Genomic DNA, 27619 nt, shown 5'->3' on the forward strand with positions numbered 1-27619 from the left:
GGTGCATGGTCGCTGATAACGATTGGGTGGATTTTAGTGGTAACTTTATGTGCAGTTATTTAAGAGGAAAAAGTCAATTCTTGAAAATGTTTTGTGCACCGCAGAGAAAAACGTATAGTCCCTCTTTGTAGGGTTTTTGAGTCTCCAGACGTCGTCTAGTCCAAAATCTTTCATATAATCATGTATGACTTTAACTGATTGTGATTGTTTTACATGTATTGGACTATTAGATCGATCTACTGTAGGGTTTAAAACTATGTTGAAGTCACCACCGATAATAGTTGTTGAGTTAGCAGATAAGTCTGCTAAGTGAGAGAAAACAGTGTGAAAGAATGCTGGGTCGTCATTATTCGGAGCATAGAGGTTTACAATAGAATATAATTTATTACAGATTGTTGCCTGGATAATAATATATCTGCCCTCTGAGTCCGTTACAGTACTGTTTAAAGTGAATGGAATTCTCTTATGGACTAGAATGGAGACCCCTCTTTGTCTGCTGTTATAACAAGATGAAAAGATAATACTATAATTCGAGTCTGATAAACATTTTTCTTCCGACTGTAGTAAATGCGTTTCTTGGAGGAGCAAAATATCTGCTTTTAATTTAGAGACATAGTCCATGATTTTAACTCTTTTTGTTTGTGAGCGTATGCCATGAACATTCCAGGCTACGATATTAAACTTGAACATAGAGAGAGAAGATGTTCTGTCACTGAGTATGTAGTAATATAATATAACATCTGTGTGTGTCCTTGTGAGCTGTCTGTTGCTGTCTGTGAGCTGTGAGTGTTGGAGAGAGATGCATACAGCAGGTCAGGATCTATATATACATTATATAATAGCACATCATTGCCTGGAAAACTATCAACAAACACATTATAAAACATACAAGCACAATAAACATGGGGGGTACATAGAGTGTGAGTGAGAGTGTGGGGGGTGAGTGTGTGAGAGGGGGGAGAGCTAAAGGGAGACGTATAGAGAGCAGAGATGAAAGTTTTCCGGGTTTTCCCGGAAATCCGGGATTTCAAATTTTGTGAGTTCATTTCCGGGAATCTGGGAAAATTGATCGAAGTTTTCAGTGAAAATCAGAATTTGATTGATAGTATTCTTTTTGAAAATCTTATTCTTATCGCTAATGCGTTGTTTGTTGTTTATATTCCTGTACGGAGGCAGCCATTTTGAATCTCGTTCATTGACGCGATTCCAATCTAATGCTGAATACATTGCTGCGAGAATTTGCGAGAGCGGATGCACTGAATAGCGCCAGTTTTGAGTACAAAGGAGAGATGAATCATTGAATAGCGCTCATTGAATAGACGACCTTTGCTTTTGTGTAAATGTAATGACCCGTACCTGTCAGGACAATGTTTAAACAGGTAGACGGGCACGCTGACGTGCGTGCTATAGATGCGACAGTCAAGAACGCGTTCCGGTGGTCGTGGTTAGAAGAGAAAGATACGAACGGCGATTTCTTGTCTGAATATATCAGGAAATTAGACAAACCAGGTACGTTTTTTTAAATTTTACAAAAATAGATATCAATATATTGATAGTTTACTGTGTCTTAAGGTTCCTGTCTTAATGATATTATAATATAATCCTTATAATAGATTAGTGACACATCTAGAGTATGAAATGATTAATATATGAAATATGGGGGACTAAACTACTGAATAGTTTACATTACTGAACATGTTAACAGGAATGTTTCCGCATTTTTATTAACATTTTCACAGTTTTGTGCTATTCTTTTAATGAGGGAAGGGGGTTATGAAATTCTGGGCTTGGCCCTGAGGGGAAGTTCTGCCGAAATTTTTTTCAGGTCAGGACTTAGAATATTTTTCTTTTTGAATGAATATTATTTGTGCATGTTTTAGAAAAGAAAGATACGAACGACGATTTCTTGTCTGAATATATCAGGAAATTAGACAAACTAGGAACTTTTTTTTGTATTTTACAAAAATAGACCTCAATTTTTTCTGTTTTTTTTGAGTGAATAGATATCATTTGTGCATGCTTTTGATAAGATAGACTCCATTGAAGATCTATATTGTTTGGTCATTTTTAAATTTTTATCTTCATTGAATATTGCGTGGTCATTTTAATTTTTTATATATATTCTTATTGTTAAAGACTATAATGCTATGTTAATTTAATTGTAACAATGACACTATTATAATTTATTATTCGGCACTCGCATAAGGCTGCCTTCGGCAGCCTCTTGGAGCACCTTCAGCGCTCACTTGGCAAAGTTGCTTAGAAAAAAAATTTTCAGGGTTTTTTGTCAACAGCCACTTTCATCTCTAAGAGAGGGAGAAAAGTAGAAGGAGGAGGGGGTTCTCCAGTGGGGAGTGTAGATTAGGAGAGTGAGACATTTACACCTGTGAGATTTTTTTTTTTTTTTTGATAATACTTTCTAGCATAAATGACTAAGTGATATATTAAACGTTTAAGCCAGTTGTTTTTTTTTTTTGTTTGTTTTTTTTAGAAGAGCCAGGGGGTATCATTTCAAAGCACGTTAACCACTGACAATATTTTTTTTTTTAAAAGGAAGTAACGGGATCCGACCTGGTCAAAACAAACAATATATTTGTGTGATTTGTGTCTTCCCAAACATCCTGGCTGGTTTAGAAATGGCAGAAGATACTTTTAATGATGTCGCAGAGGAAGACTAGAGTGAATTGTGGTGTTTGACAGTATTTGACTTAATGACATGTTCCTAATCCACCTTAGAGTACATGTAGGCTAAATATACAAATATGGCAGCACAATATCTTCAGAGTCCAACAGGAATATCTGTAGCTGTAACGTTCAAATGTGACTGTAGTCACTTCAATACCTCCAATAGGTGCTTATGGCTCACTGTGTAGAACGAATAAACCATTGTTTGTTTTGACCAGATCAAATCCCTTTACTTCCCTTCCCCCTTTTTTTTTTTTTTTTTTTTTTTTAATATTGTCAATGGTTAACGTGCTCTGAATGACGGTTAGGACGTGGATGACTGAACGAGTTTTTATTGTTTTCTGAGTGACTAGTTTAAACAACGTGGTCTCAGTTTGTTCCGATGTATTTTAGCAAATCCGGCTGATGTTCTGCTGCGTGTTGTTCTGATGGGAGGCTGCTGAGGGTCTGAGTGTTTCTGAGAACAAACCCGAGTTAAACCTGAAGTTCTGCTCTGGATCTGTTCCACTGAACTCAGACTAACACACAACACAGCAGTGGACGTGCTTCTATGTTGTGGGTTTTCTTGGTGAGACAATAAATAGTTTTCTGACCCGTTCTTAACCAGGAAGCCTGTGTTAAGTTGTGACTATCCCCAGTTGACATGGACGTGTTTCCTGAACAATCACCAGGTGTTAAACACCTGACAGGATGACAGTGATCTAGATAGATGAAGCAGAAAGCTTGCAGAGCTGATCGGTAGCATAATGAGTAAAACGGTGGTCTCGTAATTTTATCGCTGGATTACGTGGTTTAGAATCCTCTCACCGTACTTGAAAAATACGTGTTTTTATTTCAGCCCGCACATTTCTTTTTACTGTCTGTAGATCATATTTACATGGATATAGACTTTATTAAGCAGTGATGCCGACGTTTTTCGGCGACGTCTTCTTTATCTGGTATCTTTATTTCACGTAAATCCAGGTCTGATCGTGACGAATCTGTGAACGAAACATCTGGAGACGGAAACTATGGCCAGTTAACCTGATCACCAGTTAAACTGGAACACAGGCGCCAACTCAGTGTCGCTAACGTGAGTAAACTATTGATAGCATTAAGGTAATACCTACACTCCATGATGTAACCGCTGACTGCGTTTTCAAATGAGCTCGTTCAAATATTTTTTTTTTACATTCAGCCTTTAAAAAGCCATTTCAACTGACCATTCAATAAATAGATTGTACAAGTAAAATCTGCAGTCATGTGTCATTTGTTTACGTGTCACGGCTCCCCAGAGAGCCTGCTGTCGCTGCTAAAAAAAAATCCTGGAGGAAAGACTGCTCAAATACCTCCATAGAGGAATACCAGGGAATGTCTGGATCATAGTAGCTGTTGCTAAAATTTCCAGAGACAATAATATAAAGACAGTGAAAAACATAGTACTATTGTTATGATTTGAAGTATTTGTTTTTTGTAAGTTACTAGCCTGCTCCCCACTTCAAAAATGTTTCTTTAGCTCTGTGTTGACCCCTTTTGGAAGCCACTGCCTCCTGTAATCACCCAAAATTAAAATTGCATTTAAAAACATCCATTATATTTTAACCAATCAGAACATTTCAAGCTATCATTTCGTAACAAAAAAGAATGTGACTTTTATCAGCTACATCTGTTTCTTGATTGCAAATTCATCAAAACCCTAATGAAGCATGTTCAAGAAAAAAACATAAATATCAGCATAGCAGTGGGCCTGTGCAGGGCCACTGTGGGCAAGCCCAAATAAGCCTTACCCATAATAAACCTACACAGAAAAAACTGAAAGAGCAGTTACCTTTTTTTTAAATGGTTCAATGCAGAGGAAGTTATCTCATGACTTTTCAGAGATCTGTTCCACTGTACACCTCATAGCATCCCCAGAATTAAAGCCAAAAGCAAATAAATCAAAAGGGAAGAAGATAGAGAAGAAGTGAACAACTTACACCAATCAGGCACAACATTATGACCACTGACAGGTGAAATGAATAACACTATCTCTTTATTGTGGCACCTGTTGGTGGGTAGGTAGGATATATTAGGCAGCAAGTGAACATTTTGTCCTAAAAGTTGATGTGTTAGAAGCAGGAAAAATGGGCAAGCATAAGGACTTCAGCGAGTTTGACAGGGGCCAAACTGTGATGGCTCGACGACTGGGTCACAGCATGTCCAAAACTGCTGCTCTTGTAGGGTGTTCCCCATCTGCAGTGGTCAGTAGTGATGGCAAGTTCAGCTCTTTTCAGAGAGTTGGTTCTTTTGGCATGGCTCCCAAAGAAGAGCCGGCTCTTTCAGCTTGAAAACGGCTCCTAATTTAGTATTATTTGTAGCCTCATATTTTAGCCTAACCTGGCAACTATGAATGATTTGTGTATTGATAAACCCTTTTGCATTCAGTGTTTTGATACCTCATAATTACCTCATTTTGTTCATTTGTTCTGTTACAAAAGCAGGCATTCTTACTTTGGTTTTATATTTTAATTAAACTTTTTTGCACAGAAAACAGATGAACAAAACGCTGCACACAACCCACAGAACAGAACCAGAACAGAAACAGAATCAAACTCCGTTTTCAAACAGCATAAATGTCCTATAATGGTGAACTTTCCCCACTGTGGGATCAATAAACTTTATCCTTATCCTCGGTGCAGGTTGGCATTAAGAAAAATCAGATGCCTGAGCTTGGATGGGCTGATACGATTTCTTTTGGTGAGGATTTGCCCTGTTTTTGAGAAGATTTTCTCAGATGGAACTGAATTTTCCACAATACATCTCTATCACCCTTAACAGGCGGGGGAAGACTGAGGCTTTGGCCTGCCGCTGGGGGTGGGGTCATCTGCTGGTTGGATGAGGGGCTCCTCAAGATACGATCTCACCTCCATTACAGCATCAGCTGTAGGATTTCTCCTTGCAGCATCTCCTGCAGCTCTTTCATCATAGAACCTCCACACAGCAGATGTTTGGGGCTCCTCCTCCACTTGGCCCTCTAGTGGTGGAGGTGGCTGGTTGCTGGGAGACATTTTGATGCTGCTGCACTTAGTAGCTGAAGTGCCTCAACAGCTCTGTTGTCACTGAAAGCAAGCTTCTTAAACCTGGGATCCAGTAACGTGGTTTCTGCGAGGACAGTGTTCAAGTTGGGAGTCGGATCTCACTCAATGGGAGTCAGTTCTTCTGATTCACTACAAAGCATCGACTCTTAGAGCCGCATCTTTTGCGCATAACACATCACTAGTGGTCAGTGTCTATCAAACATGGTCCAAGGAAGGAGCAATGGTGAACTGGCAACAGGGTCGTGGGCAGTCAAGGTTCACTGATGCACGTGGGGAGCGAAGGCTGGCCCGTGTGGTCTAATCCAACAGACAAGCTACTGTTGGTTAAATTGCTGAAGAAGTTAAAGCTGGTTCTGATAGAAAGCTGTCAGCATACACAGTGCATCACAGTTTGCTGTGTATGGGGCTGCATCGCTGCAGACCAGTCAGGGTGCCCATGCTGACCCGTATACACCAGATCTCAATCCAGTTGAGCATCTGTGGGATGTGTTGGACAAACAAGTCCAAGCCAGAGAGGCCCCACCTTGCAACTTACAGGACTTAAGGGATCTGCTGCTAACATCTTGGTGCCAGATCCCACAGCACACCTTCGGGGAGTGGAATCAATTCCTTGATGGGTCAGGGCTGTTTTGGCAGCAAAAGGGAGAACAGCTCGATATTATATATCTATAAAAAATAACTCTTGTCCCATTTAGAGTTTAGCTGCAAGGGGCCCACACAGGTTGTCTGTCGGAAAGCCCATGAGTGAGCTGTCCACACAAAACCCGAATTACGTCTGCAGGAGCTTTTTTGTGGGGGTGTCAGCTAGTTAGCCAGCTAAGACTGGTTTATGTGATAGTATAATGTGAGGCAATATTTTGCATCATGATGCAAATATGACAAGCTACACATTGTTCAGAAGCATATGTGGTGAACTTCATTGATTAGAACATTCACAATTTATCATTTCACAAAATAGGCACCTGGAGCCTTCACATTATGCCAATACCAAGTTTTGATAATACAGTATCACATAAGAGGATGTATTATCGGTCTGACTTCAGGAATTCTGTGGTACTTGCATTTATGCATTTTTATAGGTATTACTGTTATTCTCCTCCAGAGGCTCAGCTCAGCCAAAGAGGGATAAAGGAAAGTTGCTCTAGCAACTGTTGCTTGTCCCTGTGCACATCTTTGCCCTGTAACAACGCTTGTCCAGCTGTCCAGAAATAGTGACACTGAGAAAAGATTGAAGACTCCTTGTTGAGCTGCTTCATAAGTTGTTTTTTTTAAGTTATCTTCTTTGCTGGTGATAAAATCCCAAATTATTTCAGATACTGCCCTTTGTATTTGAACCCTCTGAAGTGTGCAGGGAAAATAGAGCAACTGCAAACAAAATCTACATCTCAGTGTAACATATAATCAACTAAATACATTAAATTCAACAGTAAGATGTACAATTTAACCTTTGCTGTATTTTGTATAAAAAACTTGAAACCATGGAAAGTGTGTGAACAGAATATATTCTATAGATAGTGTTCCACTGCAGGAATTCTGAGCCGACAAATGATAGAAGTTCTGCACTCATATAGTGCCTTTTAACCTTAGCTATGGTCTATAGAGAGTGTTACAATGTGTTTCTCATTGACCCACACACATGCACCAGTAGAATCACAGCTGCCACGCACAGTGTCCCGCTTCCTTTGAGAGCACCTTAAGATTCAGTGTTTTGCCCAAGGGCACTTTGGTCAAAGATCAAAGCTTCAACTTTGTGATTAGTGGACAACCTGCTCTACTACCTGAGCTGCTGTGAGGTGGTACATATGTTTACTGGAATGGCCCTGTAATGGGTGACTATTAATGTAGGATGTGACAGCTTTGACTGTGATGTTAACTCTGCACGCACCAAAACAATGAAAAATAGCAGCTACGGGGTATAACTCCAGTTGTGTGAGAACCTACAAAATAGACTTCAGATTTACAATGAGCAGCTTGTAAGAGAAAGCATATGTGTCTGTCTTGGCTTGATTAAAGACTCTTTCACCATATTCAAATATGTATTACATTACATTAAGCTCCTAAAAACCTCAAGCTGAAGAAAAGGGGTTATTTGGATGTTTTTGTTTGACACTGACTGGTCAAAACTGGACGAGACTAAAACTGAAAACCCTGTCCTGTTTTACACCCTGTTCGATATTTCTAAAATGCTGCCGCCATGTTGCATAGGGCTGGTTTTTGACCCTGCTGTTCCCTTGTACATTATGCTGAATCCTCATTTTAAGAAAAAATGTGGGAGCATGTGGCTAAATGAGGGTTTCACCAGCTGTACAGTCCTCTGTGTTCCTAATCTGGCCTTAAATCTATAATTTGAAAAAAAAAAACAACTAAAAAGACAAACCAAAACAGTAAAAATTTAAAGAGTAATTTTTTAAAAGATGATGAATGGCATGTGAATGCAACATCTGTTGTAGTAGGTGAAATCCTTTAAAGGTAAAATCTCTATTGGTGGCATCTGTGTATGTATGTTTGTACATGTGAGATCATATGACATAGCAGCATACAAGAACATAGAGGACTGAAAGATTCCATTATCAGATTGCTGTGAATAAGCTGAGCAGTGGTGTGCACAGATAGACACCAGGTGGCGCTAGAGCACCTGCCCCCTGCCCTCAGTATCAAGCAGGTGCCCTCCACATCTCAACTTTTCTTTTTTTAAAATTTAAACATTAACTGCACACACAGAGGCACACACAGAGGCACACATACACACACGACCCGTGCCGTGCCGTGCTGTGCCGTGCCGTGCCGTGCCGTGCCGTGCCGTGCCGCGACTCGACTCGCCCGCTCGACAAGCTCAGCTACCCATAATTATAATCAATTAATCGACATAATATGACAACGATGACCACACAACCAATGTTATTTGGTGAATTGGAACAGCATATGATCAGTATACTATAACTGAATATTTAGTTTGTGTAGGTTTATTATTAGCCTACATCAGGTAGAGGCAACACTTGCTGTGACTTATTTGCTAAATGACAAAAAGGAAAAGTAGCTTTCTGCCTTGTTGGAGCCTAATGTCAGGAATCAGTCTTGATATTGTCGATCTCTTTTAATTTACCAATTGCAACATGCCCAGAAGGGAAAAGATCAAGAGAGACAAAGAAAGGGATCTACAGCAGGGAAGCAGCTCTCTGCTCTCCTGGATTAAATAAACATCTAAGGAGGACGAGGACACAGATCATGATCATGAAGAACAAAGGTCAGAGTCAGCATCAGAGTCATGTTAACTGTTTAGGGCCTTTTCCTCTAATTTTATTGAGATATCTTAAAAGCTGTTCCTGATTTATTTTGTCAACACAAAATGATTTGATGGAACTAAATCAGGCAATAGGCTGTATTAGCAAAATATATTATTTTGTACTAACCATGAGTTACTGCTACATTACAACACTTGCAGTAATTCTGTATTTACATTGATAGGCTATTATTAAAACTCTGACTTTTATTGACCCTTTTTGTGTTAATATTAAGATGTTAAAATAAATGCTGTTACAGAAAATGTGTTCCTGATTTTTTTACTTATTCAAATCTCACACTGTTATATTAAGGCAGCCAGTGGTTCTACACGCTGCACAAGGTGTCCTTTTTTTTTCCACTGAGCACCTGCCCCCCAAAATGTCTGTACATGCCACTGAAGCTGAGTATCGGAACTAGAAACCATCGGCCATGATGGAAGTCATCTGGCCTGAGGCAGGAGGCCACAAAGGACAGGTACAAACATGACAACAGTATTATGATAAGGATATATTTATATATGTGTACATACAGTATTCCCGTATATTAAAAAGCATAATATGAATTATACAAAGAAATAATCATCAAAGTTCACAGTAGCAGTTGTTACACCACCTTAAGTATTCTAACATGGTTGTGACTCACTAAGAGTGACTCAGTAAGAGGCAGAATGACAATTAAACAAGCAAACAAAAAAATGAGTGAAGTGGAAATTCATTTTCAACAAGCGCTACTTGTCTGCGGCAATAGGTTCCAAGATCTTGGTTCTTGTGATAAGTGAGAGATAATATGATTACTATAGACCAACAGGGAGGAGGAGGTCACACTGAGCTGTGATTGAACAGCATTTTGTTACTGAGGTGGGGAGTTTGTGCCTTCCTCTGTCCACTGTCTTAAATGAACTGGTAGGTGGCAGGCAGGAGGATGTCCCGTATAGAAGCAATTGGTTTAATAAAGATCAAAGCCATGGAATGTCAAAAAAATCTGAGCTTGAGTGAAAAAAAGAAAAAAACAACCAAGTCAGCTTCAGTATCGGCAGTAACTCTGACTTTATATAGTGCAAACAAGAAAAGACAGAAAAGTGTTTCTTGTTGCAACTGTTGTGAAACTTAAAAACACAGGTGCAAACCCTTCAGTAGGAGAACATTAAGACATAAAATGGCGAAAAAAAAATAAATATCAAAAACTTTTTATCAGTGTAAAAAAGTTATCAGGTTATTCTTTTTAACCAAGAGTCTGGCAAAAAAGGCCTCAAAAAGTCTTATCCACAATAGTTCCTTGACGTTTTACAAAGTTAATTGCCTACTTTGTGAGCTCAGGAACCTTGCAGGGTGTTTGGACCCTCAAGACTACCTCAGCTCAGCTCCAGGCCCAGATGGGCCTCTTTTTAGACTAGTGACTCCATACTTTCTGCCTGATCGGACTGGTCGGATATGGACCCCATCGTCCCATTCATGTCCCTGGCCAGAAGTCCCAAGCCATTGTCCTCGGTGCTGACGAAGCTAAGAAGAGACTTGTATAGGTACTGGTACTGGTCCTGTCAGCCAAACAGAAACAAATCAAGAGAAAGACATTAAAGAGCAAAGGAAGTCAGAGAGGAGAACAGGTGAGCAACATATGAGCACCATTCATGTTTTTTTATTGGAGCATATCCTGCAGTTAAAGCCTAACAGGTTTGTTGACTGACGATGCAGCTGCCATGTGCACTCACATACATCACAGTCCCAACCGACTGGAACATGGACTTCCATCATCACCATCAATCATTTGGTTTCAGCAATACAGAGCATAAAAATTTGAAAGCTAGAAATTGTGGCATTGCTGTCTCAGTAGATTTACTTCTAATTTGATGCTTGCCTTACTGAATTTGATTACCGGCAAGTAGTCTTATTTTAAGCAAGATGAGCCACTCTGGCCTACAAGGTTATACAAATTTAGTCTTAAATTAGGGATTGATAAAAAGTACACAGACAAGCCCAAAAACACCCTGAACATTCAGAGATACAGAAAATAACACTGATTATGTTCCAGCAACAGTGCTTGTCAAGGTGTGGGATACATTACATGGTGAGCTAGCAGTCAGACTTCACGGTCAAAGTGTTGAATTGCTATTTCTAAACGACAAGGCTTGTAGGGTACTCCTGGTCAGTCATCTGAACCACAGCTGCAAGGTGTTGGAGGATGTGCTGGAACAAATCTGACCTATAAGAGCTACAACCTGCAACTTATACTTGGGGCAAAACAGTGTATTAGGCAGGTGGTCGCACAATGTTTTGGCTAACCTATCTACATCTTTGAGATCACTGGATATAATTTAAGTCAAAGATGTGAGACTCACAATGTCTGTGAAGACTCCTGGTCTCATGAGGTTGATCATCTTGGCCACTTGATAGACATTAACGGCGCCTTCGCTCTCCAGCTGCTGAGACAAGGTGGTAAGAGCACACAGCATGCCAGCTGACACCGCTCCCAACCTGAAAAAAGACCAAACACATAGTTATGGTCTGAGGTAAGCATGGGTATGCACAATAATAATATATTTTTTAAAAATCACACTCCTACACTGCTTCATCAACATACTGTGGATTTGCTGTTTCACATGTGTAGTAAAAATGTGGTTGCTAATATAATGTTTGTCTTGAAGGGGGCCAAAGGGGAAAGATCCAAGGGTTTTCAGAGTTACATATGTTTTCTGTGCGAGTATTTTGGCTTGAATTTAGAACAGGAGGGGAACCAGTCACTATAGCTACTGTAAACCACTCTGAACAACACAATACCTTCCAGGACAAAATGTCTGAACATGTAAAGTTAGTCTGAAATTTAAACAATGCTAACTAATCTCCCTCTCTTTATGAGTACTAGTGCTTCACTTATGCCTTTGACTATGAAGTCTCAATACCATTAGCAACAGCCAAAGTGTCTTATAATTATTTTTTTTATTTTTTGCATTTTTCTCCCTTGTACCGTGTCTTGTAAAAGAAATCTGATGCATAATAAATACGACAGCAAGAAAATCTCTCAGTGGACTAAACAAATCCTGAGGAGGCACTGTTGCAACTCGCAGCCTTAGTGTTTGAGTCGTCCTTGACAGCAGCTCAGCGAGGGCGTGAAGACCCTCACGTATCAGTCATGTCACCACAGAGATGAAAGATTTATAAGCAAGTGAATCCAGTGTAGAGCAGCAGCTAAGCGTGGTGTGAAGCTCCCAGGAGAACACTGGGTAACCTTCAGAATGTAAAGGGTCTCCTCCTCCATTATGAGCTTTGTCAAGAGCGCAGCTGAAGCTGCTGCTAACAACCCATGCTTGTCTGAATAATGAGCACACAGACAATTAGGATGAGCTTCTGACAGTCTACGGTGTTGCAAGATGACTGTGTCATAGCAACCAAATGAAGTGCTCAGAGCTTCTTGAGGTTGTAACAAGCAATCTTTATTATTTTAATATCTAATATGAGCAGAGCAGCTGAATTAGAGCGTCATTCAAAGACACTAATGTGTGTCAATACTAAAGACACTATAGTGGAGCTTAATGGGGTGGTTTTGGGTATCTATGGGGGTGGAATGCTGTCAGCGGGCTGCCACTTGTTGGGATGACGATGGCTGTTTGGAGGTGAACAACTAGTTGCTTCTCTACTTGCAGGACAGTCAATTTGCCAGTGTTTAACTCTGTGTTCAAAGACGAAGAAAACAACCTCCACAAAGAAACAAAACAAACAGGAAAATCCAACAGTAGAAAATGAAAAATTAAAAAAATGAAAAATACAATGCAATAACAAATGCCTCACAGTGCCAAGCTGTACTTGAACTGAACAGAAATTACAACAGGGTAATCTTAAACAGAACCTGATAAGTTTCTACAAGTCTGAGCAGTTCTCACATGGTAGACTGTTACAGAGATTAGCAGCAGCCACTGCTGAAGGCTTGATCACCTTCGTTTTTATACCCAAATCTTAAAAAATCCATAAGCATCAGATTGGTTGACCTCAGTGCTGTGGAGTATGATGATGTGAGAGATCTTCTAAATAAGGGAGTGCCAACCAATTAGCAACCTTAAAAACAAACAATACAATCTTAAAATCTACCCAGACATGGAAGGGAAACTAGGTGTTATGGGACAATGTTAGAAAATGAGCAGTCACATTTTGCATCAGCTGCACATACTAAAGAGATGCCTGGTTTGCCCAAAGAGGTACAAAGCAGAACAACAGTCTAACCAAGTGGTAAACAAGGTATTATAAATTCTCTTAAAAATAAAGTTTTTTAAATTGAGATAGGCCTTCAATTTAGCTTGGAAGTTTTTATTTTAAAAAGCTAGTTTTGACCACTGAGCTGATCGGTCACAAGTGCCATCAGAGTCATCAAAAAGATCTGTTTGACCGATATTACCATCAGTCATATTTCCATGAAGACTGAGAAAGTTCAGAATCATCCAAGTTTTTATATTTGTTATGTAGTCCAGCAATTATTGCACTGAGTCTTAACTTTTAATTTTTACATTAAGATAGATTTGTGTACAATCTGCAGAAACAATGGTGTTTCGTTAATATGGAACCCATTTACAGAAACCGGGACTGAGCCCAAAATGAAGCTTTAAGGGACCTCACAAGTAAGAGAGACTGCAGTAGAAGAATAATCACCTAAATAAATTACGAAGCTTCTACCTCTCACACATGACCACCAAAATAGCAGATTTTCCTGAATCCTTAAAATTTGTTAAAATATATTATTAGAAATTAGTAAACACTGCTTCAGTAATGGGGCAAGGTTTAAAACCAACCTTGAGCTTTTCATAAATGCTATAGTTACCTAGAAATGCCTATATGATGTCTAAATGATTAAGTACTATGTTCTCCAATACTTTGGACATAAAAAGCCATTTAAAAAAATAAAAACTTTTCTTTTTGATGAGATGTTGTACCACAGCATGTTTAAAGCCATGTTTAAAAAGTCGTTGGACAGGGGCCAAAGAACAATTCCTCAAAGACTTGAAGAAGAAAAACTTATTTTCGAAAACTGGAATTCAAAGCTAGAATAGAAGTCGGATGAAATCTGTTGACAGTGGAAGCCGTAATAATAGCTGGAATAATAAATACATATTAACATTAATAATAAATATTAATGGAAGCCCTCCATTCCTGTTAGTGTTTAGTGGTCCAAGGAGGAGAAAATGTATTCAGGAGGTAGAACTTTTAAAAAGCTGTAAGTTTACCAGCTTGAAGGCAAATTTCCATCATGAACAAAAAAATAAAAACTTATGGGAACTGAAGAAGTCATTTAGCAGAATGTCTTGCTTGCTAGTGATCTAGCATTAACCAGGGCCATACGAAAGGCTCCTCTCTGGTTGATGTGGTGGTATGATCGGGTAGGTAAAGTTCTGGTAGTCTGCTAGCAGGTTGGGAACAGCAGGAACAATAGGCCAGATCCATCAACATCTATATTCCAAAGCGTAGGAGGCACCAGAAAAGTGCTTACAACCACCGCAAAAGAGATAAGGATCAGTAGTGCTGGAATGTAGTAGGTAAGCCTTAAATCTCACTACTGTTCTTCCCTGCCTGCTCCATTTTCGAAGACATCTCTATTGGGGATACTAGATGAGTTACAGCCCAGGTATGATGCAAATGGAGGAAGTTCTGATGTTAAGGAGTGTTTGGTGATAAAGACGTAAAGCAGAGGCATCCTGACCACATGTACAGAGAAACAAACCTACCCAGTAAAGTACATTGATATTTGTCATTTAATTATTTTTTTTAAAGTAATACATTGTCAAGACAAACTCACTTGTAATTCAATTCATGTCACGATAATAGTGGCAAAATAAAGTGTAGCACACTAAGGAGCCGAACCTCAAGCAAGAATGCCAAGCTGGCAAGAAGTAGTTGAACATAATGAAGTATAAACTGAAGTAAGTCCATGAGATAATACTACACTGTTGGACAGAGTCACTTTTCCCGATTTGAACTGCATCACTGACCAAAGTCATATGCCTGTCGCTGAACTCGAACAGTAGAAATGAAGGGAAAGCCTCCAGCTCCTCACCACAAGCAAGAGTACTGTACTAAGAAGTTAGATAACTTGGCCTGAAAATCTGTATTTTTAACTCAAATCCTTCAGGTGGGGCATCACATCCAAGCTTATTATCTACAAGACACTGACTTCCATCTGGGAAGTCTCGACCATGCAACCAGCCATGTCGACCTCCAGCCCTGAGGTCCGCAGCTTCATCCACTGACAACCTGACAAGATCAAGGCCAACTTTAAGATGCTGTGTAGAGCACTGATAAAAGAATTTGTGGTTCCAAAATCGAACCAAAATTCTCTTTTCTGTCCTTTCAGAATCACAAGGAATAAAAGAAACTCCTCAAGCTTACTGCAGCCGCCTTTGTAAATCCTACTTTGGGTCCAAAAATGAACCAGAGCTGGAAGAAGACAAAGATTTCAAGACCCCTTTTCTACAGAATTTCTATACATCCTTTAGCCACTACCTGAGTGTGACACCTTGCCCTAAAACTATGACTAGCCAGCAACAATGTGACATGGCCATAAAGGCTCCTAATCAATGCAAGAGGATGTCTGTGAAGCAGAATGAGAAAACAGTCTTATGCAATGCAAGACAAGACTCAGACGCGACTTTCTGGTGGACAGCAGGGGTGGCTCATACATGCTCGGGGTTAATCCCTAACCCTAACACTTAAGATAAACAGGTGAAGATAAAATATCTCACGAGCCATGATAGGTGTCATATACACAGAGTGAAATCAAACAAAAAAATTGAAGTTGATCCAAACGTGTATATATATATACATACACTAATCAGCCACAACATGACCACTGACAAGGTGAAGTGACTAACGTTGATCATATTAGTGCTATGTGGTGTTCGGGAATGTCAATGGCCTACCCCTGAAGGAAGATGCACCCCACCACCACCATCTCAAAAACATCAATCAGGAACAACATGAGGAACATGACATTCACTCAAGATGTTGATCTGACCTCCAAATTCCCTAAACCCCATTCTGATCAAGCATCAACAGGATACAGTAAAACAGGTCTGACTCACAGAGGCCCCACTGCACCCAGAGTACCCAAAAGATCCACTACCAATGTCCTGAAGCCAGACCCCATTGGACACCCTGAGAGGTCCTCTGGTCCATGTCCAATGGTTCAGAGCATCTTTGACCTCACAAAGGGGATCAACAAAATATTTGGCTAGTGGTCATAATGTTTTGCCTGATCAGTATATGATGATGGTGTATCCAAAGTACAACTTAACAGCCCTCTTAATTAAAAATAAAAAAATAAAAACTATATTCAGCTACTAGAACCTCAAAAAGTCTGGCAATAATAACAACAACAATATTAAGACGAACCAGTCCATGGCGCTACAACCTTTAGAAAAACATTGTCTACTAGTTGAGTCAAACAACAAGTGAATACCAAACTGGTCTCACTAAAGTTTGAATAATCAAGTTTGGAGTCCACAATTTTTTCACAGGTGTGATATGGGTTTTCAATAAATCTTTAATATATAATCATTTAGACACTGCATTTTGTGTCGTGTGGCTTATCTCTATATCAAATAAATTTAAATATTAGTTTGATGATCTGGAATGTTTAAGTGTGAGAAATATGCAAAAACAGCAGACGACAGCAAGGGGGAGATACTTTTTTTTCTGAATATAATTCTAAAGTCTTATTTTTATTATTGTTGAATGTTTCTGCTTGTGATGTTGTAATTCCACAATCTACGTGTATTCTTATGTTTATGTCGTACAGTTCCTGAGATCACAAATCTTGTTTGATATCTTTGTAATCACCTGTCCAGTGGGATTTCATATCTGCATTCATAGTACATATTTACTGGATACTACTAGATTTATTTATTCATTTAAGAAGTGAACTCAATTAGTTTCTGAAGGTATTTGTTCCCTGACCTCCCACTGACATTGAAGCTCAAGACCATCCACTGAAATGAACATGGTGATTTGAATTTGGCCCCAAATAAAACATTTTTAAAAAGTCACTGGAATGCAACTGGGGTTTTTTCTTTGTTTTACCTAAACTGATGTTTTTTTAAAAATTGTTTTTGGGGAGCTTTTTTTTAACTGTTAAAATTTTGGACTTTTTGTTCTTTAGTGGTGAGTTTTTAGTTCTTTTATTGCCACTTTGATAGTTTTTCTCGTAAAGTATTGAGTTTCTTACATTAATTTTTGACAATGCAACGGTGCAAATATTTTCTTTGAAACGATGAGCTTTGAATCTTGGGGTATCTACTTTAGCAAACTTCTTCAATTCTGCTGTGTAAGAGTGCCTCATTATTGTCTTATTGTCTGTAGCAGTAGTTAATACATGTTGTGTTTGTCATCGTGCTGCTATGTATTCTTTGTTTAGGAACTGGAGGTCCATGAAACTACAAATCACAATGTCTGATCATAAGACTAATCAATACAAATAGTTTTGATAATTTATTAGGAGAATGAGATGATAGTGGACATGAGGAAGTAGAGGAGACCACATCGGCCACTGTTCATCTGGGAGCTTGACGTGGAAGGGGTGACCAGTTTCAAATACCTGGGCGTCTACATCATTGAGGACCTCATTTGGACAGTCAACACCACACAGATTGTCGAGACAGCTCAACAGCAGCTTTAATTCTTGAGGAGACAAAGGAGGTTTGGCATGTTGACCAAGATCCTCAGCAACTTCAACAGCTGCATTGTTGAGAGCATCTTCACCAGCTGCATCACCATGTGCTATGACGGCACTGCTGCTATGGACAGCAAACACCTGCAAAGAGTGGTGAGGACTGCAGAGAAGATCACCAGGACTCCACTATCCTCTCTGCAGAGCATACCACTGCAGAGTCCACAGGAGAGTTGCCTCCATCCTCAAGGATCCCAGCCACCCCTGGTATGAACTGTTCAAACTTCTACCCTCAGGCTGGAGGTACAGAAGTGTGACATGCAGAACTTCAAGACTAAAGATCTCTTTCTTTCCCACTGCTATCAGGCTCTTAAACAGTAACCTATAATCATGGAATATCTTATGACTGTTGATGGTGCAGCTGATGTTACCCTACTCCTTATTTTGTACAGTCCATTGCCTTTAGTTATTTCTTTTTTCTATTTTATCTATTTATCTCTTTTGTACTTAGATGTATATTGTTTGGCATTCATTGTGGACGGCAAAGAAAGAACTTCATAGTAAAGGGAAACATGTTTCTTTACTGTGCATATACACAATTAACACTTTGAATTGAAATGAATTAATACTCCACATGAAATACTAATGATCACATTCCAGATTATATCTGGTGGTGCACTGATAAACAAGTACAATTTTATTCATAAAGTGTAGTTTACCCTATAAGGTACTATTATGCTATAAAAGAGTAAATGAATCAGACTGACTCATCGTGGACGATGGTTGGTCCATCTCGTGTGGCAGCCTCCTCTTTAATGACGTTGATTAGCTCAAAAGTGCTGCCGATGGGGGCGAGGGGGTTTGGCCACTTGGGACACTGAAAGTGACGAACCTCTAGTACATAGTCATCCTAGTTGCAGGCAGAGAGTGAGACAGGCAGAAAGACAGCGAGAGAGAGAGAGCGAGACAGAGACAGGGAGAGGGAGGATATAAGGATTTCATTAGATTGGGTTTAGACTTTAATGTGAGTTTAAACAATAAGATCCTGATCTACAATGGCTCTAAATGGGCTGTAACAACATTTGTAAAATTCAAGAACAATGTGTGAGGTTTTGTTGATGATGAAGATGTTTGAAGATCACATATTGTGCCCCTTTGCAGCAAACTATGGAACGTTTACTTGTTCTCAGAATGGGTCTTTATGTTTTTCTGCTCAAAATATTGCAAAGATGGATCATTTTAACATGACTGGTTTTGGCATCATTCTAAACATGCAGTTTCAGTTTCTGTAGCTTCAAATACAGCCGAGCTACTACTGTCCACATTTACTTCAGGATGGAGACTCTCTCTGCTGCTGCTCTGTTCAATGACTGACAGAGAGGAGCAATACAGTTGAATAACGTGAAAGAGTGACCATTTTACATGAAAATACAGCTAAATTCATGGCACAGCTCTTGTCTTTAATTCATGTCTATTATGAGTTTGTCCCATGGCATTGCATTGCAAAAAAAAATCTTCAGTTTAGCATTGCAGAGCAGCAGCTTGAAAATAGCTATAAAGTGACTGCTGACTGACATTGAATGTAAAAGTGTTGCATTTCAGTCACTATTTCATACTTGTTCCATTGTCTGACAACAGAAACAGAAAATATTTGTAATTAATACACAAATCACAAGATTCCTCATAGAAAAAACCCCCAGTATTAGATATTTTATAACTCCAAAACAAAAGTCCAAACTGACTGGCACTCAATCCAAATGCTGGAGAGGATGTGGCCACTGTGAAATAGACCACACACACATATTTTGATAATCTACTCTTTAACCAATCTGGGACAGTGTTCTGTCAGAGAAGTCCTGTTACAATACTGAATTCAATTGCATGTCATTTTATTTTTGGAACACAGACCTAAACTTACCCAAAAGTGACAAGATATCTCCTGAAAATCATTATGGCCATGAGTAGAAAGGCTGTAACAAGGTGATGGCTCTGTAGAGGACCTCCTACTACTGACCAGTGGGCAGCCATGATCACAGATATCCAGTATATGGAACATATGACCTTCAGTTTAAGACTCCAGAAGGACAAATACAATGATCTCTGAGAAAAATGGAACATGTACCTCACAACAAGATGTGTCAACTTGCTTTGTTTTCAATCTATGGTCTCTGAAAATAATATTCTCATTTTATATTCTGTAGTGTTATGCTCCTATCTTCTCAATTGTTCCTGTTTATAATATTATATACTTTGTAATGTGTGTTTTTGTGCTTTGTTTTGATATAATGATGCAGAGTTCACAATGTTGTCACTCTTTCTTTAAAAATCATTTTACTAGGTTAATTGGTGATTCTAAGTTGTCCATGGGTGTGAATATGAGTGACTGTTGTCTCTATAAGTAGCCTGTGATAGACTGGTGGTGACCTGTCCAGGGTGTCCCCTGTCTTCACCCTAAGTCAGGTGGGATAGACTCCAGCCCCCTCACGACCCTATTGAGGATAAAGCGTTGCATAGATAATGGATGGATTTCTGTCTGTTAGGATTACTTCTGTTTAACAGTTTAAGTTTGAGGTTCAACAGTGGGAAATAACCTGATTTAACTTAAAAGGTGTTACATCCAGGTTTGATCTAGAGGAGTTTTGCTCTCAAGTGACATTTACACATAGGGGAAACAAAACCTGAAAGGAAGCAGTTTGGTGGAAAGTGAAAAGGACCTCTGCTCCATTTTAAATCTACAAAGTTCATCTGGATTTGTCTGGATTCATGGATTACACTCAACATTTTGTTCTGACTCACTTTCGGATGTCATACTATCCATTTTCTTCCGTTTATCTGGGGCCGGGTCATGGAGGCAGCAGACGAAGCAGGTCATTCCAGACGTCCCTCCCCCCAACAATACTTTCCAGTTCTTCCTGGAGGATCCCAAGGTATTCCCAAGTGAGACGAGATACATAATCCCTTCAGCGGGTTCTGGGTCTACCCTGGGGTCTCCTCCCAGGCAGACATGCTCGGAAAACCTCCAAAAGGAGGCTGCCTGGAGGCATCCAAATTGGATGTCCAACCCACTTCAACTAGTTCCTTTCAATGCGAAGGAGCAGCGGCTCTAGTCTGAGCTTCCTCCGGATGTCTGAGGCTTCTCACCCTATCTCCAAGGCTGAGCCTAGCCACCCTGCGGAGGAAGCTCATTTCAGCCGCTTGGAAATGCAATCTTGTTCTTTCGGTCACTACCCAGAGCTCATGACCATAGGTGAGGGTTGGAACGTAGATGGACTGGTAAATCGAGAGCTTTGCCTTGCGGCTCAACTCTCTCTTCACGACGATGGTTCGGTTAACATTACTGCTGCTGCCACACCAATCCACCTGTCCATATTAAATTCCATTTTCCCATCACACCTGAACAAGATCCCAAGATACTTGAACTCCATCACTTGGGGAAGCAACTCTCCCCAACCCGGAGCGAGCAATCCACCGGTTTTTGGCAGAGAACCATGGCCTTGGACTTGGAGGTGCTGACCCACATCCCCACCACTTCACACTTGGCTGCAAACCACTCCAGTGCTGCTGAAGGCCACGTTCTGATGAAGCCAACAGAACCACATCACACTAGAAGACTGAATCTCTCCCACCTTACTTTCAAATCTGATTTACTCTCAGATGGAATTGTCACAGTGTTAATGGCTAGTGGCTAGACAGAATATTAAGTATTCCTCCTGTAGCTACCCTTTAAATGGTTGTATGTATCAGGACCCCAGCCTCAGCCCCTTCCTAGCCCTCTCCTCCTTTCTTTCTTTCATCCTCTTTTTCCCTGCCTCTCCTTCTCTTCTGATCAGCACTACTTGACCTCTCTTGATCTCCCTACCTCCTGCCATTCAGCCCTGCACGCAGTGTGCTGCATTACTGGGATTGGAGACAGCAGCAGGGATCGGCTCACCTGTTCACAATCACCTTGCTCCATAAAAGCTCAGCTCATTCCACCAGAACCTGCCAGACCATAGACACTAAAACCCCAATTCCTGCCTGCTCCCCAGACCCACTGCTGCCTGATCGCCCTGCATCAGCAACACACTCGCCACCCAGATCCTGCCTGCTACCAGCCTCCACTGCCACTGGTTCTGCTCCAGCCTTCACCAGCTCTGGCTCATCTCACTGGACTCTGGATTCCCTGAGCCAGCCTGCCCATTTAGTCTAGTCCCCTCCATCCCATGAGTGTCCCCATTTTGTTATTGTATCTTTAGTTTATTCATTTTACTTGTCCTTAGATTCCAACCTGTTTGTTAATTAGACTGTAGATTTTTGTAATTCCACCCTTTTCTATTAGGTTTGGCTATACTCTCCCTCCTCGTCAGTTTTTCCTTCCTTGTGTTGGTAATTTCCCACTTAGTTATATTCTGTCATTTTGTGAAATTGGATGACATTTTTTCCTTGAGTTTAAAGCTGTTAGTCTGCTTGGTTATTTTAGTGTAGTTTCCCCATTCTGTATTGGTTTCATTTCCATTCCCTTATTATTTAAGCTGTCACCTGTCTCTGCCTGATCTGTGTCTGCACCTGGGTTCTCACTGTAACAGTAGGCAATGTGTGCTACTTCTGTCAGTGTACCTGTAATTACATGTCAGTCAGACTATATCCAGGGGGATAAGTTCATTTGCCACTGTTCATAAATTTCCATTCTCTCACTCACAATCACACACAGACACACAGCAACCTGTGTAGCTTCCAGGATGAAGTTGTGGATGCTGATCTGCTCTTCGCCGGACAGACAGAGCTGGTCTCTACTGATAAGGGTAACAGTGAACGCCTCACAGTTCATAGCCTCCTCCCGACTGGGCCAGTACACAAACTCATCCTCTGCCTACAGAAGAACACACACATGGTTTCACTGCTGTGTGAGGTGTCACACGATGTGGTATTTTGGCAACATTCAACACATTCTGTACGGGGTTTAATGTTACATTGAGATGTGATTACCACTTTTTGTAAACAACAGCACAGTAATCCAACAATTAGATGAAAATAATACAGCTGGACATTTTTAACCATTTTGCATTTCACAAGCCTGCTTGTCTAAAACAAAAGCTGCCCGTAAACGTGCACATCTTTTAATTACAGTTCGAATTTTAGGTGGTTTTGTGGTTGTTAGTCCTGATCACATTACTCTGACTTCTGATTCCTTTAAGGTGCAACAGACAACACTTCAAATTTTAAAATGCTGCATTAATGTTGGTGCTTCTGCAGTCACTCAGTCCATTTGTGAAAGTAGCTACAGCGCTGTGAAAAAGTATTTGCCCCCTTCTCAAATTCTTATTTTTTGAATATTACCCCCACTTAAATGTTTAAAACCATCAAACTAATTTAAATATTAGACAAAGATAACCAAAGTAAACACAAACTACAGTTTTAAATGAAGATTTCATGTTTTATGGGAAAAAACATATCCATACCTACCTTGCCCTGAATTAACTGTGGCTAATCACATTTTCTGGACAGCGAGTTCAATTTCACTGACCACACCAAAGCCTGATTACTTCAAGACCTGTTCAATCAACAAATCACTTAAATGGAACCTGTCTGACTAAACGAAGTTGGCCAAAAGATCTCAAAAACCTTCAACAAAAGGCTGCGATCCAAAGAAATTCAAGAACTGATGAGAAATAAAATCAGTGACATATATCAGTCTGGAAAGGGTTACAAAGCCATTTTGAAAGCTTGAGGACTCCAGTGAACCACAGTGAGAGCCATCATACACAAATGGAGAAAACATGGAACAGTGGTGAGTCTTCCAAGGAGGGGCCAGCTGACCAAAATTACCCCAAGAGCACAGCGACGACTCATCCAGGTGGTCACAAAGGAACCCAGGACAACATCTAAAGAACTGCAGGCCTCCCTTGCCTCAGTTAAGGTCAGTATTCATGACTCAACAATAAGGAAGAGACTGGGCAAAAATAGCATCCGTGGCAGAGTTCCAAGGCAAAAACCACTCCTGACAAAAAAGAACAAAAAGGCTCATTTTACTTTTGCAAGCAAACATCTGAATGATCCCCAAGACTTTTGGCAGAATATTCTATGGACTGACAAGACGAAAATTGAACATTTTGGAAGGTGTGTGTCTCGTTACATCTGGCGTAAAAGTAACACATCATACCGCCAGTCAAACATGGTGGTGGTAGTGTGATGGTCTGGGGCAGCTTTGCTGCTTCAGGACCTGGACGACTTGGTGTGATTGATGGAATCATGAATTCTGCTCTTTACCAGAAAATCCTGAAAGAAAAAGTTTGGCCATCAGTTTGTGACCTCAAGCTGAAGCGCACTTGGTTCTGCAGCAGGGCAACGATCCAAAACTCACCAGCAAGTTGACTTCTAAATGGCTTTAAAAAACAAAATGAAGGTTTTGGAGTGGCCTAGTCAAAGTCCGGATTTGAATCCTATTGAAATGCTGTGGCATGACTTTAAAAACACCGTTCATGCTCGAAAACCCTCCAGTGTTGCTGAATTAAAACAATTCTGCAAAGAAGAGTGGGCCAAAATATCTCCACAGAGATGTGAAAGACTTACTGCCAGTTATAGAAAATGCTTGATTTCAGTTGTTGCTGCTGAGGGTGGCCCAACCTGTTATTAGGTTTAGGGGGCAATTACTTTTCACACAGGGACAGGTAGCTTTGAATATTTTTTTCTTAATAAAATGATTTAAAAACGGGGGCTGCACAGTGGTGTAGTGGTTAGCACTTTGGCCTTGCAGCTAGAAGATCCCTGGTTCACGTCCCGGCTTTCCCGGGATCTTTCTGCATGGAGTTTGCATGTTCTCCCTGTGCATGCGTGGGTTTTCTCCGGGTACTCTGGCTTCCTCCCACAGTCCAAAAATATGCTGAGGTTAATTGATTATTCTAAATTGCCCGTAGGTGTGAATGTGAGAGTGATTGTTTGTCTCTGTATGTGGCCCTGTGACAGACTGGTGACCTGTCTAGGGTGTCCCCTGCCTTCACTTGAGTCAGCTGGGATAGACTCCAGCCCCCCCCATGACCCTAGTGAGGATTAAGCAGTGTATAGATAATGGATGGATGATTTAAAAACTGTATTTTGTGTTTACTTAGGTTATCTTTGTCGGATATTTACATTTCTTTGATGGTCTTAAGCATTAAAGTGGGGAAAATATGCAAAAAAAAAGAATTTGAGAATGGGGCAAAAACTTATTCATGACACTGTTCATGACAATATTTGAACTGTGCACATAAACTATTTCAACATTTGACATTTGCAGTGTCTCTGGCAACTCATTTCCTCATCATGTGCCTGCATGTGTGATTGTCTGATGCTATCAACCACAACGATGCAACAGAAATTTGCCTCCCGTGTTTCAGGTATTTTCAAATGTGCCAAAGGTGAGGTGGACACATGCTCATACACAGTATATATGTGTGTATGTGGGTGTTTCCTACCAGTCCAAGGTTGGCAGGCAGCATAACAATAATTTGTGCATTATGGTCCCAGATCATTCTCCAGAAGTCTTTTGTGGTGTGGGGCAGAGGATGCTGAGTGATGATGAACTCATTATACCGGTAATAACCCTTCAAAAAAACAAAACAACTGGTCAGAGGGCCCGGGGTCAAGAATTCACTCTCCACAGGACCAAACTAAATTACTAGTTAACAGCATATGAAAACACGATCCAGATCACAGGTTATGCATAACCCTTTGGGCTGTGGGTACACTGTCTTTGCTTTGCTGTGGATCTCAGATTTTGATGTCATTATGTTTACTGGACTTGCCATCAGCTTTGATGTGTTTGTGTCAATCACATTTAATATAAGGTATAAGTAGTCTCCAATGCATTTGAAACTGTGCTTTATACCTTTTCAGTTTTTAGTGAATAATTTTGGACCCTTTGAGATGCTTAGTGTTATGTCTTTGAGATATTTGCTTTATCTGGCAGAAATTATTGAGTTGCATTATGTTGAGTGTAGAATCAAGTGTTTTTGAGTTTGATCTTTACTATAAGTTACAAAATCAGTGCCTCTGTCACTGATTTTGACAGTGTTAGAGGTTTTTGTCCCTCACTTTAATGTAAGAAAACCTCTATGTAGCCTGAAAAAGGCACAGTCCTTAATTTTGTTACTGCAAATATCTGAATTCCTCTGCTCTGAAATTATGTGTTAACTGTGATGAGAAAATGAACTTTAATTTGGTTCCAAATCTGAGGATTGAAACATCAGTATAACATTATCAAATCATCCAGTGACATTGGATGAGTGTGTTTTGACTTGATGTAACGTGCTCTGAGTCAAAATGTCGAGGAGAAAGTGAAAAGTGAAAGAGAAAGTGACAGAAGAAGTGGAAGTGCTGACCATGATGTAAGAGGCGTTAATATAATCGGTGCCTTTGATCCCGGGCAAAGGTGCTAAGCTGACCCTGGCTCGCTCCGCTGCTTACAGAAAGACAAACAGAGGGTAGGGGTAGGGAGGACAGGCATTTTGTTTTAAAACAGACAATCTGTGCGTATTCATTCATTCATTATGGAACAGCCAGTCACTGTCAACAGATTGTTTAACAGCTGTAGATAAAGAGTGCAACTGAATAATGATACTCAGAGCAAACAGCATGTGAACAATAGAGTAATCCATTACTCCTTACCTAATGGCTTTCTATGAAATGAAAACAATATTCTCACACTGAAATTACAAGTACAGGGCTATCTTTCACATTCGCATTTTTGAAACTAATAGCATAAATATTGAGATATTTTTTCTAAGGATTAAGCCAAATTCATAGTGAAACAGCTATGAACAAGAAATCTCAGAAGTTTCGTACAGTAAATTTGAGGATAATTAATTGAATTTCATTATTTGTACAATATTACACATACACTACCGTTCAAAAGTTTGGGTCACTCAGACAATTTCATATTTTCCATGAAAACTCCCACTTTTATCCATGTGCTAACATAACTGCACAAGGGTTTTCCAATCATCAATGAGCCTTTCAACACCATTAGCTAACACAATGTAGCATTAGAACACAGGAGTGATGGTTGCTGGAAATGTTCCTCTGTACCTCTATGGAGATATTCCATTAAAAATCAGCCATTTACAGCTAGAACAGTCATTTACCACATTAACAATGTCTACACTGGATTTATCATTCATTTAATGTTATCTTCATTGGAAAAAAAACTGCTTTTATTTAAAAAATAAGTACATTTCTAAGTGACCCCAAACTTTTGAATGCTAGTGTAAATGTTACCATTTAATGTATTGTACCAGTGTTTGCATGAAAGAATTTTCTCTCTGTTCTCCCATGGCAGGTCACAATTACACAATAGCAGATAAAAAATACACATAACACAATGTTATACACAATAAATCGTTCACAGCTACATTGTCAGCAACATTTTAGTGAAACAAGCATATCCTTTACAAAATACAATTGAAAAATAGGTTTTCTCAAAAGCTCCAAATAGGAAGAAAAGCAAATCATAGAATTATACTAACGCCATTTTTTTTTGCCATAAATACACTTTGCTAATATACCATTTAGAAGTCTAAAGGTTGTTGCTGGATTACTTCTGGTAGCTTTGCTGTTTGATGTACCATGTGTTATTGGTTACAATGATACTAAAGAAGTCACTGGCAAAAGACTAATTGAAGCCACTTTCATTTTTTAAAATCAAATAATAGGAAATTACAGTGTATTATGACACATGACCAGGCCCAGCACATCAAATTTTAGTTAGTCAAACCTAAACAGACACAAGTATTTCTCAAGCAAATTGAGTCAATACCAGCTGCTCTGTGAAGAGATTTCACTCCTCCTCAGATTCAAAATTATCTGTCAGATTAAGACATTACAGAAATCTTCTCCATGTGTCACTCTTCAATAATGCAGTAAAACTAACAGGCAACCTACTATATTTAATAGAAATATTTCTAAATTGCTACTGGAGGTTGTTATTTTCCCCTGCACACTGA

The 27619-nt window shown here is 39.8% G+C and overlaps 1 protein-coding gene across 4 annotated transcripts in view; it reads right to left on the reverse strand.

Moving 5' to 3' along the window:
• Positions 1–9510: 9510 nt before the first annotated feature.
• LOC111578637 (receptor-type tyrosine-protein phosphatase gamma-like) overlaps positions 9511–27619 on the reverse strand; it is a 413908-nt gene continuing 395799 nt past the window's right edge. For 2 of the 4 annotated variants that reach the window (XM_055010623.1, XM_055010621.1), the window contains 6 exons: positions 26000–26076; positions 25094–25222; positions 22342–22512; positions 18431–18573; positions 11359–11494; positions 9511–10557 (listed from right to left, as the gene is read on the reverse strand). In XM_055010623.1, the coding sequence (XP_054866598.1) occupies positions 10408–10557; positions 11359–11494; positions 18431–18573; positions 22342–22512; positions 25094–25222; positions 26000–26076 (806 nt within the window). In that variant the 3' untranslated portion in view covers positions 9511–10407. The remainder of the gene's footprint in view (positions 10558–11358; positions 11495–18430; positions 18574–22341; positions 22513–25093; positions 25223–25999; positions 26077–27619) is intronic. The other 2 variants (XM_055010622.1, XR_008601705.1) reach the window with 2 other exon arrangements.

Source organism: Amphiprion ocellaris, chromosome 5 (genome assembly GCF_022539595.1).
Source record: "Amphiprion ocellaris isolate individual 3 ecotype Okinawa chromosome 5, ASM2253959v1, whole genome shotgun sequence".
Taxonomy (NCBI): domain Eukaryota; kingdom Metazoa; phylum Chordata; class Actinopteri; family Pomacentridae; genus Amphiprion; species Amphiprion ocellaris.